Raw genomic sequence first — 19,537 nt, forward strand, 5'->3', positions numbered from 1 at the left:
GCGACCTTCATTGGTGAAGGCATGGCATGCTGTCCCTAAAATGCTGGCTTTATAAAAATGTATCCAGCAGGGCATGCCTTGTTCAAGCGCATTGGGGTGAAGTGGAACAGCAGTACCACCAGTGAAAAGCGAGCAGAAAATGTGATAACAGCCACTCTGCGTGCAGCTGTACACTGGCCCTATATTAACCCTGTTTGTCCTGACAGAAATTTTCGACAGTTTAATGAGCACCAGGGACTGTTTGCACTTTTATACGTACATACCTTGATTGCGGCTGCAGTGAGGCCAGCACTGGTGCTTCCAATGCCTGTCGTCAGAACCGAGCGAGCGCTCATTTTTGCAGCATACTTCAAGAACTGAGACTTGGCCGTTCCTGTTCAGGAAAGACAGACATAATAATAATAATAATAAAAAGAACGAAAAACGAAAAGACGTTTACATGAGAATCAAGGCAGGCTGGGCAAAGCAAGATTGAGATGACGAGTCTTGAGCTCATGCAAATTAGTAAGGTTTAACACTGCAGCATTGGCTAAGACAACGGGCAGCCTTCACCACAAACATGCCCATTACTAAATATCAGGGATGGACGAATATTCGGTGCTGTCGAATATTCGATCAAATTCTACTTAGAAAAAACAGCACCAAAAAACAATATGACAGGGAGTAAAGACAAACAGTGTTTGTCTTTACTCCCTGTCGTATCGTTTTTTGGCGCTGTTTTTTCTAAGTAGCATCATGCACCAACTAGCCAGTCTCATCTCAGTTCACTTGTTTCAGTTCGATCAAATTGCTCTCTATTCGTTATTCATTCCTATCCGAATGAAGGTATTCAATATTTTCGAATTATTCAGCACTCCCGAATAGGCAGCCAAAGCCAAGCCTTTCGGTCAAGCTTTCCGGGATTTCAACCCAGGCTTGTCGCAAGACGCGATCCCCAAAGTGCACATTTCTATCATCAGTGCCAAGTTTGTGCCTTGCCTAGAGGTTTGATGAACTCTAACACAATGAAATGGCGTTTGTTGCAAGCTGGTAATCGGGGGGACATCAGGGTTTTCTAGCGAATACTCTCAGAAATTTCGTGTTTCTTTGGAAAGGAATCTGTAATAATGACAATAAAGAGCATTCTTCTACATCCTTTTTTACATGCATTATGATCTGCATGTTCAACATGTCCGTCTCCGTCGAAGACCTGTCCGATGACTGAACGTATCTCAGCTAAGAGAAGTTCTCTCACCCGCCGCGGTGGCTCAGTGGCTAAAGTGTTGCGCTGCTGAGCACGAGGTCGCGGGTTCGATTCCCGGCCGCGGCGGCCGCTTTTCTGATGGAGGCGAAAAGCAAAAACGCCCGTGTGTACGAGATTTCGGCGCACGTTAAAGATCCCCAGGTGGTCAAAATTAATCCGGAGCCCTCCACTACGGTGTGCCTCATCGCCTGCGTTGCGTCGGCGCGTTAAACCCCACAATCAATCAAATCAATCAATCGAGAGAAGTTCTCTCGACGTCATAGCTTCCGTAAGATAGGCACAACAACATCAGCATTTGCCAGCCACGAGTGGCAAGCGGCAGAGTCATGCCAGTACTCAATGAGTTCGAAAGCTTAGTTTGTGGGCTTGCTTCCAGCAAGTACTGTAGGTTGAGAGCGGCGGACCGTCAGCCTACAGTTGTGCAGATAGCTATTTTGAAAAGGCCCATACGGGGAGAAATCAGGTTTCCCCCGATTCTCCTGAAACACGTTCGGGGTGTAAAAATCTAGTAAAATCGGGTTTTACCCAAAAACGAACAACTCTATGTATGTTGCATGGTAAAACAAGTCACTTATTACACGCTGCAGTTACTTATAATCAGTGACAATGATGATATCTGGTAGCGCAGGCCTACACGTAAGATGAAGAGGTGATGAGGATGCTTTCCTCTCATCCAGGTGGCCATAAAGTTGTGTTTAAAATGTTTGATAAAAGCCGTTGTATGCTTAGAAAATCGCATTTTTTTTTTTCATTTACCCCAGTTATAACAATTACAGCCTATAACAGTTACATAATTCAGTTACATATCACTGGCACTTCAATACTGCTATACCTAAGTGGCTTAGAGTAGGCATCAATAGACCAGCACTGCGACAGTACAATTGGCTCGTTACGAGGACTTTAGAAGGCTGCCTTTTCAACCCCACATGCAGTAACCTTTTGCATCTTGCCAGTGTGAGCACTAAGAGCCTAGCCCGGTCAAATACCAGCAAACTGTATTAAACATATCAAAAAGACCGATTACTTTGAACTGTGCTGTTAGCCTTGTGGTGCTTACCTGGATCACCAACAAGAAGCAAGTGAGACTCTCCTCGAATCCGAGTTCCGCTTTCATCACAATGCTGGAAATTTAAAAAATTCGTTACCAAACCTCAAAGAGAGGGAAGATCAATATAGCATGGTATGCTTAAAGCTTGAAAGCTTTCAAGTTTGCAGATGAGTACACAGCCTAGGACTTTACACAATTACCAAAAAACCCCTTTGCGACAGCGAGCGGCTGAGTTTACCAAGAAACTGAACCCCAAAGTTTACAAAGCTTTCATTTTGTCCCCCCCCACCTCTACGATTTCAATGAAACAGTTCCATATGGAAGCTGTGAACTACATGCTATGACAGACACAAGCACATTGCCGGCACAAAGCAAACACAGCACTACAGAGCAACAGGTAGCTCGGTAGCTCATAACAATGATGGCGTTAGCCATGCAGGTAAAATACACCTTCTGCTTTCCATCGCCCATCATAAGTCCCCAAGGTAAAAAAAGTTCTTTGTTCACCGTGGTGTTGCGGTTGATAACACAGAAGAGAAAATATGGCTGCACTCGGCATCACACCACTGCTTTTTAACCAGCCTAACCTAGCTGGATTGGGAATAGTCCCAACAAAGTGGCACCCTCTATTCCCGCCAACGTTAGCACTTTCTGAGCCAGGTCACTGATCTGTTAAAGAGACACTGAAGTGATTTGTGATTTGTAAACATCGCGGAATAACTTGCGCAAATTCTAGTCTGGAGTCTCTAGGCCATGTTTCGACCACTCTCGCTGCGTTTACGCGACTTTATTCTGTAGAAAAACCAACTCAAAAGTGGCGTCCTCCTCTCTGCATTCTCTTTGCTGATTTCCTATGATGTTTCATATGACGTTCAAACAATATGACCTGGCTGGACTGCGACCAACTCGCAATTCGTTCACTCAGTTAAAGCTACGCCACAACACGCTTGTGCCTGAAAGAATGTGCCTTTAGTTTGTTAGTTTATAGATTCTACCAAGCTCTAAGTCCAAGTTGCTCCACACAAGCGTGCACATACGATGCTTCGCTGACTGGTGCACCAGTAGAAAAATCTAAGGTCAATTAAAGGCGGGAGAAGAGTTTGCAAAGTTAATATAGATACGAAGGAATTAAAGCCAACCAAAACTTTTATTTACAGCGTAAAACCAAGGTGCGGGAACAACTTTTGCACTGGGTGAACTAGGACAGCGGTCAGCAGCATGACAACAAATTTCCGATTTCTTTTTGGCCTAAGGAATGCAGCCGCTAGAGGAGATATTTGTGGGAATTCGGAGGACACTTACCGCAAGAGCATTATTCAAGAAATAGTCATCTAAGCTGCTTAGAATGCTAAAACTAAATAAAAATGTAAACAGGCTGTACAATACTATAAACTTTTTATTTCCGATCCTGACAGTGCTGGCTTGTGGCCGAGTGGTCTCGAGCGTAGGGTGAATTGTTTAGCAAGACGCAAGTTCAAATCCCCAATAGCACATTTCATTTTTTTGAAGTTGATTTGTTTGTTTTTGGGCAATGTTTTGTGTACTGAATTCCCCATTTTTGCGCTGTAACGGTCAATGCTCCACAAGCTAGTTTGCAGAATGCGTGCGGACTGAAACTGACGCGCTGGCAAGTTCTCATTGGCGTGGTGTTGCCATAAGCACCGACTGCTTGTAGCACAGTCCCCAATCAGCCGAACCTTGGCCTGGTGTGAACAATCCTCTTGCGATATAGGCACGAGCCAGGCAAGCTCCAAAGGTGGGAAAAAAGCGCACCACATTTGAGCGTATCTGGTGACGCGGAGCGCATTCATCCCCTGCGTACGCCTTGGCTAGCGATAATTGCGACTCCAAGCCGTGCTGGCAGGCTTATCTGACGCATTTTACAGCCAACAACATGGCAGAAGCGTGGTATGCCGATTATTGAGATATCGAGAATTCCCAGACAGCAATCGCGTCGGATGCCAAGCATGTCGTTTCACAGAACTGAAACTGAAACTATTTTTAATTCTAATCGTCGACATCGTCCCATCACGTAGCAACTTTTACTGACGTCACTGCTGTTAGTTGGCGTGGCTGCTGCTAACCCCGCACGGTAGTTTTTCTTCTTTCAGGTTTTATAAAATAAATACCGACTTATTGACTGGATAAACGAGGAAAAGTGTGTTGATTTGAGCCAGTCTACGTAATGCAAGCAAAACCGGGAGCTTGACAAATTCACTTCAGCGTCCCTTTAACTGCACTCCGCAGTGCCGGCACAGTAATACAAACCATAGCAAGGCTTCACGGCTTCTAGAATTATGAATGTGGTCAGCAGTAGCATGTGCTGCGGCAAAAGCCACACATCGACACTTTGTACTGCGCGGACTCCAGTGAAAAGAATTAATGCACAGCCATTTCAGGCAATAGCTCAAAATCAATAAATGGTCCTGTCAAGATCATAAACGGTATTTTTGAGCAATGCTGCAATAAGTTAAACATGCGCCTTCAGTTACAAGCACGGATATGATGCTTTGCCTCCAAAGTATGGTCTAATAACTTTCAGGTGCATCTCCTCCACAACCTAAGTCCTGCAGTACATGTGCGTGTTCTTGCTAATAATGAAGGTGCTTGTAAGGGGGCACCACATCCCAGCTATCCGAACAGGTGACTGGCCCCACACGCATCTGTGCAGAACATGAGATTCAAGCGGCAGCATCAGTGGCACCACTCCTTTCAATTACATATTAGGAAATTGTAAGGATACAGACAAGTGGTGCCTGTTGGCATAATTTAGGTACAATTTTGATATTACATCTTTTAAGGTGATGCAGAAACCCTGCACCAACAATAACGGTGTTGCCATGAGTTGGCGGCGTGCTGAGTAGATGTGACACAACTGTTGGCACTGCACACGTGACGGGCGTTTGGATCTTGTACCCCACAAAAACTCGCGCAATGCACCTTTTTTGCACGTCATAGCCAGTAAAGCAGCCCCCATTTGCGTAAAAATAATCTAGAATACAAAACTGATTCGTTTACCCACTAACAACCTTGCATTCTAGTCCCATTCAAGCTTAACCATGTGGCTCCGTCCTTCAGCGTAAAGGCCAAGTGCACATGTGCGTCGCTGAATCACAATGATCGCAGAGAAGAATGAGAGCGAAGGCTTTTATAGCTGACATAATAACTTGGTAAATACTCTCAGTAAACTTGGTTCAAAAGTCTAATCATTTAACGCGACAGGCATGCAATACACATGATGCATGTCTCCATGATGACACTGTCGGCAAAGGCAGACGAAGTCATACGTGGCGGGTAAACATGAAACCATTTTTTTCGACCGCTGATTGCTACGTCAAAGTGTAGGGCAGCCTACTTTTTCTCTTACTAGTAATTTTTGTCTGTGTGGACACTATTACTGGCTTCTTCCTTCGTTTGCTTTGACAGACTGCATTACTATCGAGAGCATTAAAGGGCAGAGAAAGATATAGGTGGTATTCATTGAAAAGTTTCGCTGTCTTCGCTTGGCAACACTGGAAACAGCCATGGACATGGCACGGCTTGTGCCACTACACCCACATGCCGAATAAAAAAAAAACACCGGCGTGCGTTGTTTGCTTTGTTTCAACCTGATTCTCAATGGTGGTGTTAACAGAGATGTCATTAATCACACTCACATCGGACTGAAGGCATTACTTTACGTTCCGTGGGGTAGAGTTTGGAACGTCCAACACAAATTATGTGCTTAGCACGGACAAATACCGACGTCCCACGTAGCCCGACATAACTAGTGACGGCGCATTCACATGGTTGCCTGCATGCGTGCCTCATCAATGAATACAAGCTGTAGGATAAGCTAATTTTCGTCAGCATTTTTCACAGGCCCCCAGAGTCATGATCCATATGATGCGAAACAAATAGTTCTATGATTCAGTAGGACACACTGCAAACACGCTTCTCCCAAAATACGGGCTTCTTCACACTTACCCGAACACCCCCGGCCAGAATCAGGGACACTGCCAGTTTGACCAGGTACAGGCCATACACTTGGGGACAGACACTGGCCAGGATCAGGTCCCTTCCCGCGAGAGGAGTGTCCCTGTGCTCCTCCCAGAACTCCTTGAACTCCTTCTTCTGTGCACCATGGGAGACGTGAAGTAATTGATTGATTATGAAGTTTAAGGGGGCATATGGGTCTTTGGAACCCAAAAATTGCCCAGAAAAGCATTTTTTAGGCATCCCTTTTCTCTTGACTTGCACAGTATTTCCATCGAAAAGTCCGTGCATGGAACAGTACCAAATACTCATAGAAGCCCTAGTGGCCCGATTTCAACAAAGAAATAACAGTTTTCCAATAACTCCCCACTTCTTTGCCACAAGTGGTACCGCAGTGATAAGAAATTCTCCAGAGGTACATCCCAGCATGCAGTGCAGTTAGGAAGATCATTTCTTTTGCTCTGCGAAGCTGAATGTTTAAACCACCCAATAAGGGAAGCAGATTTTGTATTTTGTGTTTCAGTAGTTGTTTAATTAGAATTATTTTTAATTGGTTAGCAGGAGTAGTTCAAACCTAGAAGTTAGAATTGATGTAAACGTGTATGTGATTACAAAACAAAACAAACAAAAAAAAACTGCTTCCCACATTTCATTCTCCACAAATTCCGGTATTTATTCATGCATTGCTGGTAATTTTTTTTAATAGTTCTTTCCTATTCTTTTTAAGAACAATCAAGGAAAATTTATAATTAACTTCGAAACTAGTTACCTCACATCAAAACTAATTAGATATTTGAAATCGGCTAAAAAAACTGAACAAGCCCATCAAGTTTTGTCAAATTTGGTAGGAAAGCAAAAAAAAAGTTTCTACGACCTTTGCGCGCCGACACTACACAGGCGATGAGGCACGCCATAGTGGAGAGCTCCGGATTAATTTTGACCACTTGGGGATCTTTGACATGAGCCGAAATCTTGAACACACTAACACTTTCACTTTCGCCACCATCAGAGAAGTGGCCACCGCGACATTGTAAAGTGACATAAACGATTGTTGTAACAGGAATGAAAGTCACCTCAACTGTAGCATTTTGCAATGGCCTGCAGGGGTCTTAACGAGTTAAACTGAGTGTCCTCAAACACTTTTTACGTGGACTCACATTGTTCAATGACACGTGTTCAACAATACATGTATTTAGCTCTTTCGTTACCACGCCTATTCAAATCGATCACCGGTGATCGATGATTTATATTGCCTATTTCGACATGTTGTAGTCGTTTCTCGTACACCTAATGCGGCCAGTGGTTAGTATAGGCACTGCCCTTTTAGAATCAGTTTAAATTTTCCCGCTCCGGCGACATTGAGATTTTTGGCGGCGTTTTTTGCGAGCTGAGGTGCCTGTGTTTTTGAGGAAGGGGGCGTGGCTGCTGCACTTGAGAAAAAAGGATGCAGGTCGTGGTTAGGCTGCATTACCATAATATTTTTTTTGTCAGAAGGCTTCTGGCAAGTCAAATAACAAATAATGGAGTCAGCTTCGTAATCCGACAGCGTTGAGAGGTAAAAATTTCATTGAAAATGGCCTCAGCTATTCACTGATGATCTTTGGTTCGGACAAAGGGCAGCTTTATTCTCCCAAAGCTTATTTCTGATGGTCCCCCGCATGTCTAACAAGTGTGCCTGACATTTTCAACCAGTTTCCAGCAGTTTCGGTTTCGTTTTCGCATTGCGAAATTCATATTTGGCGCTACTACGCAGTTACCCAACTACAAGCTCATTTGCCATGGCGCCTCCATTGCCCGCTACTGCTCCTCAAAACAAGCATGCCGCTCGCGCTTCCAGTTTATCTACGCCTTGCTTCTGCGATAAGAGCTTCCGCTGAAGGTCAGACGATAACACCAAGTCGTCGGGTGTCAGTTCAGACGAGGAGAACGCTTCCAATTGGCCTTGAACACCGCCAGCTGTTCACCGGCCAGTTTCGGTTTCATACGAGGGTATTTCGGGACGTCTAGTATCGCTTGTTAGTAGTACTGTCTATTCTGACAAAGTCTCCAACAGCCTTGTATTTGTTTCTTTTCGAAATTGTTAGGTGGCGCTGCAATGTAGTAGGCTCGTAGTGCTGAACTCGCTTCACAGCCTGACGGCGGCTTGGTGAAAACTTGCTGGGCATGATTCTAGCGCATCGTACCGTATTCCTGCAAGCAGGGCTACCATAGTGAGTCAGAACATGATAATAAACCGCAAATGAAAGTTCTGACTGATAAGTGATCATCAGAACGTCAACAAGCATCCACCAAAGAGTTTGGTTCTCAACTCCAAGCGGATTTTTTCACATCGCTTGCTTGCCTTCAATATTATGCCGGTCATAATCATTGATAAGGTGTTTTTACATCACGTGGAGGCTAATTTGGGCCTTTAATAATGTCAAACCACCAGATTTCTTCTAGAGAGCTATCCAAAATAGCAAAACTTGAAATAGAGGTTGGGCTTCACCACATGGCATGGGCACCACGTGTGCTAACATTTTTATTTATATCTGACAAATTCTACTGCGCAACTCAATTCTTTTTCTAGGACGGGTTTCTGAAATGTCTACCTACAAAATGTATATTCTAAATTATTTCTACTAGTGGTGGTTTATTATACACAACTTACTTTTTTCTTATTTTCTTTGGCGCGTGGACAAAAATTTCGAATTCGATAATTTTTTTTCGGAATCATTATTTAGGAAAACATTATTAAAACTGGTGTCGTTGGAAAGCGCGTGGAATAATCTGCATTTTATGTCACTGCAATGTGTGCCTAACCAATATGTATAGCACAAAAAAATGTTTTGTTAGACCCTTCAAAATTAGTCAATTTCCCGCGGTAACGAAATAGTTAAATAGCGTTCAGATGATGATGATGATAACTGTTGAATTTTTTTTTTTGCGCAAGGCCAGCTAGGGCGAAGAGCACCAAACAAGAGTGATTCTCATAAATAGTGTTCCAGTTGTAGGTAGAAGTGTGGGAGTGTTTTTGGATCAGGGAACAAACTTGGGTGGAAAAAGTCATAGTCTAAATTAAAAAAAAAGAAGAAAGAAATGGACTTGGGTTGGATATGTAATGCAATGCAATGACAAATAGTGGACTGCCAGGGTAACAGAGCAGTTACCAAGAGACAGGACTAGAATCAAGGGAACACCACTAACTCTATGTAGGGACAAAATAGGAAAATTTGGTGGCAACAAACAGACTCGGACAGCACAGGACAGGCGCTGTTGGAAGTCAATGGGAGAGGCCGTCATCCTGCGGTGGACCTCAGTAAGCTGTTGTCGATGACGATAAAAAAGAAAAAGCGATAGCAGCGTGAGAATACTAAGAAGCCTCGTTTTACAATGAATATTTCCATCACATCTGCTGGAACGTAACGAGATCTACTGCCGATAGCGACATGTCATTATAATTCCCAAATAATGCTCGTTCTTCACTTTAGTTTTCAGTTGCACCGTTGCTGTTTAAACTATAGAAATGTTGTGAACGTTTGAGAATTGCTGTCATAGTGAATGTAAGACAGACCTGTTCCACGACGTGTGCTCTTATATTGGCTTTCCTGCACAATGCCAAGGTTGTGCGGAGAAGCAAAAGAAAAAAAGCATACAAATAAAATTAAAAGTACGTTTGGCATGGGTATGAGCCAGAACTTAACCCTGTGATGATGTTGGGGTGAAGGAAATTTTTGCGTGAAAATTACATCAGCATGAATCATAACGGCGTGGCTACTTAAAACTGGATACAGTGCAAGGGCTTGCACACCCGCAAAAAGTAGGTTGACGTATAATTGGGTCACAGTGCTGAGAATACAAATATAAACAACAGCAGCGGTGTTGTGTATACTACAACACAACAACAGCAGCAACACCGAAAATGTCAAAAGCATGGAAATGGGCATCCTAAATGTGAATGGCCTTCCTAAAATGTGAAGTTTTGTCAAGTCAAAAGCTTCAAGTTAATACTCTTAATGCCAACCAAGGACCAGCTAGCCAACAACCAAGGACCAGCTAGCCAACGTTATAACTTTGTTCTTTACTTCTGCTAAGCAAAAACGCCCGTGTGTGTGAGATTTCGGCGCACGTTAAAGATTCCCAGGTGGTCAAAATTAATCCGGAGCCCTCCACTACAGCACGCCTCATTGCCTGCATTACGTCGGCGCATTAAACCATACAATCAATCAATCAATCAATCGACCAATCAATCAATCAATCAATCAATCAACCAATCAATCAATCCTTATTTCTGCTGCCAAGAAACTGAATGCTGTTGTTAAATAAAGCAATTCACATAGTCTCACTGCGCAACTCCGAATTTAAAGCCACAATTTGAAAGTCTGTTGTAAGAACTCTGCACACTGAAAAAAAAAAAAAAGGCGAATACAAACGCAAACAAGGTTGGTTACCCATGTTGGCTAACCAATCTGCAGCTCTCGGTGTGCACGACTTACCACCTCAGCAGTGATGTCAAGAGACGCACACTGCTCTTCAGCCACTTCCACATTATGTGCGATGAAGACGAAGTTCACGTCAGGGCGCTGACCACGGACAAACTTGTGCTGGCGCGCAGACAGGATGCCACTGCACAAAGATGCAAAGCTGAATCCCTAGCAATTTAAAGCTCACAAGCTTGTAATAAACGCAGTGCCCCAACAAGAAATTTTCTCACAGAAACACGCAGCGTCAGTTCAGCCGATAAATGAAAGAACCGAACACCTCTACAAACTGTAAGCAACCCATAGCAAATGAAACGGCTGATTTGTACTTTTCAATCTTTGCACGAAGTATCGCTACAAAAAAAGTACATCATAGGTAAAAAAATTACAGCCATTCCACTCAATGTGAAAGCTCTCAGAAGTGCAGAGCAGTGATTCGCCATAATAGGCTGTAGCTCCGTTATCCGCTCACTGCTACCACCCAATGTGAAACAAATTTCCCGCCTTCGCAGTGCTCGCGCGCCCCCTGCGTGAAACAGCGCCAGCGGGAGTTCTGTTCTTTTTGTGCTTGCTGTTCCTCCCGCACATGCCGGCGTTGCACGGCCACTTTTTTTTCCCTTACTATTGTAAAAACCAACCCAACGAGCGTTCCCAACTAAATGAACGCATGCGCTCCCGGTTAGTGACGTATATTTTGCCTCAAATGTACCTGCAGTTTTCTTTGCGCTAAACAACAGGGAGATGTATGACAAGCGCCAGCAGTTCACGAGTTTCGAACACTTACGACTATATAAACCGCTTGGCTTTCGGAGCATCTGGGTTGCGCCACGACGACAGCCGCTACGACGGAACGCCGTGTGGCTCTACTTGGGTGCAGCAAGCGAACTATGACAACAAGGCGCAGCCCTAAAGTGCGCTGCACTTTTAACATTCTATTTATTACATTACATCTTTTTCTTATGGCCTCTTTGACTACGTGCATCCGAAACAGCACTGCAAACTGCATGAATCATTGGTACTAGAAATGCTCAGCACTGTGGTGCAAGGGAGTTAGCGGCTACGTCACTGCGAGAAAGACACAGGAGAGTTTGTCGCTAATGAAATGAACTAATCAATAATGGCGTCATTTTTCATGCATAAGAACGCAACAGAAGAATGACAAGAATGACAATTCTGGTTATGCAGTCCTGCCTTTCGAATGCCCTACCAGGTTTTATTGTTTGGTATGAGAGACTACAAAACTGCCCCGATTATCTTGCGCCGAACGGTCGCTTTGCAACATGGGAAAAGCACAAACAGGATGAAGACAGAACAGAAGTAGGCAACACGAACTGCGTACTAGCAACTATAATACCGTATTTATTCGAATGTAAGGCGAGGTTTTTTTTCTCAAACTCCATAGCCTCAAAATCGTACCCCGCTTTATATTCGAAGCTCAGTACACATATGTATATATATATCCATGGCAATTTTTCTGACTCTCCAATCTGCACCGTCGCCTTATAATCGTGACTGCCTTATAATCGAATAAATACGGTAATTTTTATTAGCTGTTGTTCATACAAGCCATTTAATTGCCTCGTACACTAACAACACAAACCCCATTTTTGAGATCACTTTAGATGACCCCCGAGCTTTGCATTGAAGGCCTTCTGTCCTATCGTTATCAAGATCATTTAAGACACTTCGAGTAAGACAAATAACCGCTCTCAGAGCTGTGTGCTCTCGAGGGCATGAGCCAAATATTGTGTTTTCACAACTACGCTGCAATGTTCGCCACCATTTTCCTGTGCTTAACTCACAACCCCGCCATTGTTTGCCACGTTTATATGTCCCCGAAGTGCTGACATGTAATCTGCGAAGCAGTGTGCATATGTCCTGCTTACATCACCTGCTCCCTAACGAGGTGGGGCCTGTTCGTTAATTAGTGTTGCCTGCATCATTGACCGCGCACTGTCGTGTTGCATATACGTCTGTCATTGTTCATAGCATTCACCTGTCATATTGTACAGAATATGGTTTGCAGATTTTCACCGGTCAAACACAGCAATGAAAAAAAAGTTAATAGAGCTTGATAAAACCAATGAAACTAGGACCGCAACGCGTGCATAAATAGTGAATGGCATAAAAAAAAAAATGGCACGATTTGTCGTTGGCAAAGCCTTTTGAACAAAACATGCACTTGCAACAATGAGCACGGCTCTGTGAAGTGTGATGAGAAGAGTGCAAGGAACAGATTAGTAAACAGTCCTGCCCAAAGTACAAGGAGTGACTACCTGAGTGACAAAGATGCAGAGACGAGGACCTCAACAACAAGAACAAAAAAATGACGAGGCATGTGATGAGAAGAACAACAAAGGATGTGAAAGAAAGGCTGGCCACACAGGGGCAAATTGTGATGTGTTGAGCAGCAGTAACAAGTGTGTTTATAAGTTCAGAAAGAAGTATAACGATCAGTGCTACGAGAAGGATTCGGCTGAACAACCTCCCATCGTCGAACACTGCTTGTCGCTCTGCTGCATGAAGACTGTAGTAAGGAGACCAACATGGAGTTAGCTCCTCTTCAGCATCAATGTAGCACTGTGCCATTATGACTGGCTATATACCTCTCGGCTTCACTACGAGGCCTTGACAAGCAAGCCAGAGTGTTTCTTCCCTATTTGATATACGTAGTAATGCAGAGTTCTTAAAATCTGCAAAACCTTGAAGTAACAAACAAACGTTACAAACGTTTCATGTCATCATGAGCAGTAAAGATAGCCCCAACCCCGTTATAAGCACACAGAATGCCTGGTACATTGTATTCATTCAACAGAATGGTAGCAAACAGGACTGTGCTAAAGGAAGACTTGGGAATGAGGAGCATGCATGCCTACCTCACAACAACGTCCTGTCCTGGCTTGCAGCAGTCTACAAGGTCGTCTTCAAGGACGACCCAGATGCTCCCGGGGACGTTGCGGAGGACAAGATTGTTGGCCTTCTCCTGCACCAGCACCTCCTGGTAGTCACTGCACCTGGACAGGTCCGTCTCTGCAAGTGACCAGCAAGAAAAGATGACACGGGAGCTATCTTCCACCCCGGAATGGCACTCACTTAGAGACAGGTTGGGGCAGCACTACAATGAACAATTTGAACACTGATGCTCTCCTTACCACTCGTTTGCTCTTAAATTTGGCCTCTCCTCGTAGCCTGCTAGCACACTCTCCTATTCACTTTTTAAGTGCGATGTCGCAGAAACCGTGACGCTCGAGCAATCTATAATTAATGCAAAAAATGTCGAAGAGGCACTCACTCCTTGTATACTGGTCATTAAAATGGCCACCATCTCTTTAAAGAATGCATCCTTCTATGCCTGATCTGCAGGCACCTCAAATTCAGCTGTTGTTAAGTTTATAAAAAATGCTCAAAAGTTGGAAAGTGCGAGCAACTATCAGCATTTCTTTGCCAATATGAAAAACAAGCCTTACACTAAAATTGAACATTTGCAAAAATTGAAACAGGCCTACTAGCCTTGGCTATAAAATTGGCCTGAACCAATGCAATCGCATCTAGTCATGCTATTGAAAGAAACGTTGCAAACGGCAAATGATTGATTGTAGGGTTTAACGCGCCGACGCAACGCAGGTGATGAGGTGCACCGTGGTGGAGGGCTCCAGATTAAGTTTGACCGCCTGGGGACCTTTAACGTGCGCCAAAATTTCGAACACACGAAGTTCTTGCTTTTCACCTCCATCAGAAAAGAGGCCGCCGTGGCCAAGAATCGAACCCGCATCCTCGTGTGCAGCAGCACAACGCCTTAGCCACTGAGCCACTGCAGCAGGTTGCAGATGGCAAATGCTGATTCAAGTGACTGAATGATTTTGACACAAATGGCGGCCAATCGAGATGTGTGAATACCATTTGAGGAAGGGACGAACTTGGTGCTGCGGCAGCCCATGGGGTTGGGGCATGAGCTGGGCTTCGTCAGCATGCAGAACATGGTGATCTCTGCCTTCACAGTAAACGAATGGCCGCACGATGAGCAGAGGTAGTCCCTCGAACGTTCCAGTACTTTCATGCCTTTCATCCGCAGAACTGTGCCTGTGGAAGTCAAATATTTAGAGAGGAAAAAGGAAAGGCGGGGTATTACCAAAACACAGTCGTTATTTCAAGTTCCTGATCATAATTTAAAAAACTGTGCACATGCAAGTGAAAACATTTTTTTCTAGCCTGACTATTGAAATAGAAATTTCTTCTAGCTAGGAATACCCAGAATTTTAAGATAGAAATTCAGGTTCTAGGTAATTTCTAGCTAGATTGAGATTTTTTTTTTGGCTGGAAGGAAAAAATATCCCGCAAGCTGGAATATATCATCTCTAGCTAGACTAAGAATTTTTCTAGTTAGAAGCTGTCGATTCCAGCTAGAACCTATAAATATAGTCAGAAATGAAGCTGGAAATTATGCTTTCTTGCAAGAAATGCTCTTTCCATTTTTAAGGAGGCCGTTTATATACAAGATGACTTTAAATTTAAAAACATATTAATAAATTCATTTACTGATACACTATGATCAGCTTTACGTAAGCTGCAAATTTTTTCTACACAAAAACAAAAAAAGAAACCTCACTTTCATGACTCTACTGCATTCTCTTTGAGTTTAGAATTTTCTTAAGTTTGTACACTGCTTCCCTTCTGTTTCTTTTCTAGTCCCAATCCAGCTGTTCTTTCTTTGATGTAGCCTTGATACTTATCATTATTACATTGTAAGTCATATATCATCATCATCACCAGCCAATCTACGCCCACTGCAGGCCAAAGGCCCCTCCCATACAATCCCCAATTATCCCGGTCCTGTGCTAACTGCAACCAATTTATCCCCGCAAATTTCTTGATCTCATCTGCCCATCTAACCTTCTGCCACCCCCTGCCGCATTTGCCTTCTCTAGGGATCCACTCCGTTACCCATCCACTCAGTCATATATACAGTCCCTATACTCCTTCACTTCAAATAAGCGCTTGTTTATTCATTCAAATTTTAGTCGAAGCCTTACAGTGGCGAATGAGATCATTTGATGAGCCCTTCCTTTAGTATACAAGACACTCTATGACGCCAACACTTTATGATGCCAAATAGCCAGAAATATCAGACGTTACCTGTTATGGCCTGAAATCTGGAGACCTGCTTGCATTTTGGCAGAGTGGCTGTTTGAATGAACTGAGGAAGATTGATGAGCCGAAGGTGAACGTTGTCTTTTAAGCACTGTAAAGTAAGACACACATTAAGTGGACAATACAAATAAAAAAAGGCAAGTCAACGTAGCCGCACTTAACAAGGCATTTATGTACAGCCGTGAGCTGAAGTATATGGACCACGGGAGCAGTGGCCAGAACTAATCACTGCGCTGTCTGGTTGCGCGGTGCCTGCTGTCGAGGCCACGCACAGCGTAGGCGCGGCCTAGCAACTCAGCACACATGCTGCTATCACTCGCTTCTTCGCGACTGCCTCGCGCTCTGATAAAGTGACGCCAGGGGAACCGCGCTGCTCTCTTGCTGTCTGCTGTGGAAACGGCGCGCTGGCGCAATTGGCGGCAACGCTGCTCCGCTGGCAGAGTTGGCGTGCTGGTGGTTATCTCAGGCTTGAAGCGTTTTTCTGGCACGTCCCCCGCCTGATATATTAAAGCAGAAAATGAAGCAGACAAAAATCACTGTGCAGTCGAAGAAAATAAGACAAAACAACATCTTTGGCGGGTTTAAGCGAACTTGAGAATGTAAGGGAACGTGAAAAAATATTCATGCTGACCTTACATGCTAAGGCTTTGCCAAATACTGCTGTGTTTAGGTGTTTAGTGCATTGCTTTATGAAACTTTGTTTGCGGTATGCGGCATATGTGCAATTGCTGGGGAAAGCCAAGCTTCGCAATTTTTTCAAGTTCGAGGAACCTACACATACATTTAGTGTTTAAAAACTCCATTGTGATACGAGATACCATTAAACTGTGCTTTGAATTCCCAGCAACTATCGAAACGCATGCAAACTACATTTGTACATTTGATTTATTTGCCCTTGAAAACGGTATTGACAGTTCTTACAGGCTACTGTGACAGGAGTTGAAATTGAAGGGTTTGATCCACAGCCTATGGTTGACGGCATGCAGCACACAAATGACGGTATACTTAAAAAAAGCCCAGTTTATTTACACGTATTATTTGCAAAGCATTTGACAGGGCCGTCGTTCTCAGATGGGGGTCCGCAGGCAAAAAGGGGTCCGTGAAGACACTAGGACTCCGTGGGTCCCTCTGCGACACTCCCAAATTCCCTCGTTTTTCAAACCCTGCCGCCAACTAAAAAAAAGTACTGCTTGCGAATGTGTTCGAGCAGCCTCACCAGGTACGCCTAAACCACTGTGAAAATTGCCTCACAGCATCCACATTTGTGCTAGTATTTGTGTAGGATAATTCTGTAATAATTCAATGTTTCATCAATCAACTCTGCCAGCGGCGCAGCATTGCCGCCAATTGCACCAGCGCGCCGCTTCCACAGCAGACAGCAACAGGGAACGCGGTTCCCCTGGAGTCAATTTATCGGAGCGCGAGGCAATCGTGAAGAAGCGAGCAATGGCGGCATGTGTGCTGTGCTGCTAGGCTGCGCCTGTGCTGTGCGTGGTCTCGACAGCAGGCACAGCGATTACTTTTGGCCACCGCTCCCGTGGTCCGTATACTTCAGGTCACGGCTGTACAAGCTGTATTGTAGTGCATGCTTCAAGAAATTAACCAATGCGTTTATAACTGCGGGAAAGATGACAAAGGATATTAAGGTTATACCGACAAGGAATTAATTAATCTCACCCCAGACAATTCTTTGACAAATAATGCTGGTCCCATTCCAGACAGGCTTTAAATACAGTCGGCAAAAGACTTGTCTATAACCCTCGAGCGACCTACTCCGGACTGCGCAGGAGACATCTAGTGATAACGCCTGGTTTGAGACCGGTAGAATGTGAGCATGCGCGACCCGCATCAGTGCGATGGCTGTTTCTCTTGTCGCTGTGCCCGTCGCCTCGGCTTCCGTTCCTTCTTTTGCCGTGAGAAGCGCTGTCTACGCTTCCGGACCAGGAAACAAAAGTGGAGATTAGCGATCGTTAGTACAGCGTTGGCTGCGTTCACGTGCAACGCCGCATAATTTTCGCAGCTCCCTACGGAATTTAGACAGGAGTTGTTTTTTCTGTATGCGAGAAAGTGAACAACAATCGGTGAAAACGCATCGCTACCGGTGTTCTGGAGTGACTAGGTATCGGTCCGTGATCGCTTGCACAGTGCATTAAGTATTGTGGCGTCAGCCCGCCAGCAGTGACGTGCAAAGCCAAGCGCAGAAATCGTGTAGTGGTGCACACGGTATTTATGCAGTGTATTGGCAGAACGATGACGTAATCAACAGCTGTGCGCCAAAGATAATGCAGCAGCGTGCGCTAGCGCGAGTAATCTCCCCTTTAGTTTTCCGGCCCGGCAGCGCAAGCATGCAGCGCTTATTACGGTCAAAGAAGGTATGGAAGCCAAGGCGACAGGCACAGTGTGGAGGGACACAGCCATCGCGCTGATACCGGCCGCGCATGCTCACATACTACCAATCTCAAACCAGGCGTTATCACTAGGTGTCTCCCGCGCAGTCCGGAGCACGCCGCTCGAGTGTTATAGACAAGCCTTTTGCCGATTGTACTGTTCAACTTGGATTATCGGTACGCGGCGAAGTACTGCGCAGTACGGCGCAATCGGCTCAGGATTCCTAGTACGCTATGAGAAATCAGGGCAGTAGAACACTAGGCACAAAAACAGAAGAGCGAGGAGACAGAAATCTTACGTATTTATCTGGAACAGGACATTCCTCCAGCGCTTGTTTTAAGGCCAACGCAGCAGAGACGTTCATAGAATCGAGGGTTTTCACGGGGTCATAGAGGAGGGACTCCCCGAATTCCACACTGGCATCAAAAAGGGTTGTTCCGCTAAAAGAAAGTAATAAGCATACAGCGTCAATGCGGACTTAGCCAGGGGAGTTAACACTCTAACGACATAACCAACGCTGCGGCGTTCATGCAACCTCTGGAGGCGCACTCGAGTGCTTGCTTGAAGAGCACGGCTGGAAAGACCTAAAGCAGCACGACGGGATCTCCGTCGTAGTCACAAAAGGGGGAAGTTGTAGTTAACACCTTACTTGACTCGTACGCAGTAATGCCGCCTGTCATCGTCAGATGCCAGAATAGCTTCGAGGTCGTGCTTGTGATTTTCAAGCAGGAAGTTCTTCAAAAAGGCTGCGCAAAATACACTAAATAAGTAGGCAAGTCCCATTGTCAGCAGTAATAAATAGGTAAGCAATTAATTACCTTGAATTCGGTTCATGTACGACACAGTTACGGACCACACAACACGGCACGCGGTATCTTCTGCTTGCGCGGGTTTTCGTTTGTTTTGATGCGTAGTTCAACTGATGGCCACTTTAAGCACACAGCGCGCACTGCGTTGGCGTAACAGTTTCAGTTTCGGTTTTTATAGGGTTTGAGTGAGCGTTGATTTTTGATAAGTTTTATAACGAACATTTTGTGCAAACGCTGGGCGACATGTTACCCCTTTTAGTCTGAACCCCAGCATGCCGAAGCTACGCTATGAGTTAAGAGGAAGACGAATGTACTTGTTTGCCAGCAAAATTTGTCGGCGTGAAGAGATCACTCTGAACCTTTTTCCGAACAAAAATTGATTGTGCCTAAAGAAAAGAAAACACTAAATACTATGACGGGTAAATTTGAAGTTTTAAGTTAAGCTTTTTATTTCTGATGCTCCAAG

At 44.5% G+C, this 19,537-nt stretch overlaps 1 protein-coding gene across 1 annotated transcript in view; it reads right to left on the bottom strand.

The window, feature by feature from the left end:
- Window positions 1-19,195, bottom strand: part of LOC144144183 (uncharacterized) — a 48,418-nt gene extending 29,223 nt beyond the window's left edge. Inside the window, exons 1-10 of the mRNA XM_077675548.1 lie at window positions 19,081-19,195; window positions 18,912-19,008; window positions 18,561-18,702; window positions 15,860-15,965; window positions 14,624-14,806; window positions 13,603-13,756; window positions 10,742-10,871; window positions 6,258-6,404; window positions 2,301-2,364; window positions 264-373 (exon numbers count right to left, since the gene is read on the bottom strand). Coding sequence (XP_077531674.1) covers window positions 264-373; window positions 2,301-2,364; window positions 6,258-6,404; window positions 10,742-10,871; window positions 13,603-13,756; window positions 14,624-14,806; window positions 15,860-15,965; window positions 18,561-18,702; window positions 18,912-19,008; window positions 19,081-19,096 — 1,149 coding nt within the window. The 5' untranslated portion in view covers window positions 19,097-19,195. The remainder of the gene's footprint in view (window positions 1-263; window positions 374-2,300; window positions 2,365-6,257; window positions 6,405-10,741; window positions 10,872-13,602; window positions 13,757-14,623; window positions 14,807-15,859; window positions 15,966-18,560; window positions 18,703-18,911; window positions 19,009-19,080) is intronic.
- Between the last annotated feature and the right edge of the window lie 342 nt (window positions 19,196-19,537).

Source organism: Haemaphysalis longicornis, unplaced genomic scaffold (genome assembly GCF_048455015.1).
Source record: "Haemaphysalis longicornis isolate Haplotype H1 unplaced genomic scaffold, Haemaphysalis longicornis Haplotype H1 scaffold_64, whole genome shotgun sequence".
NCBI lineage: Eukaryota > Metazoa > Arthropoda > Arachnida > Ixodida > Ixodidae > Haemaphysalis > Haemaphysalis longicornis.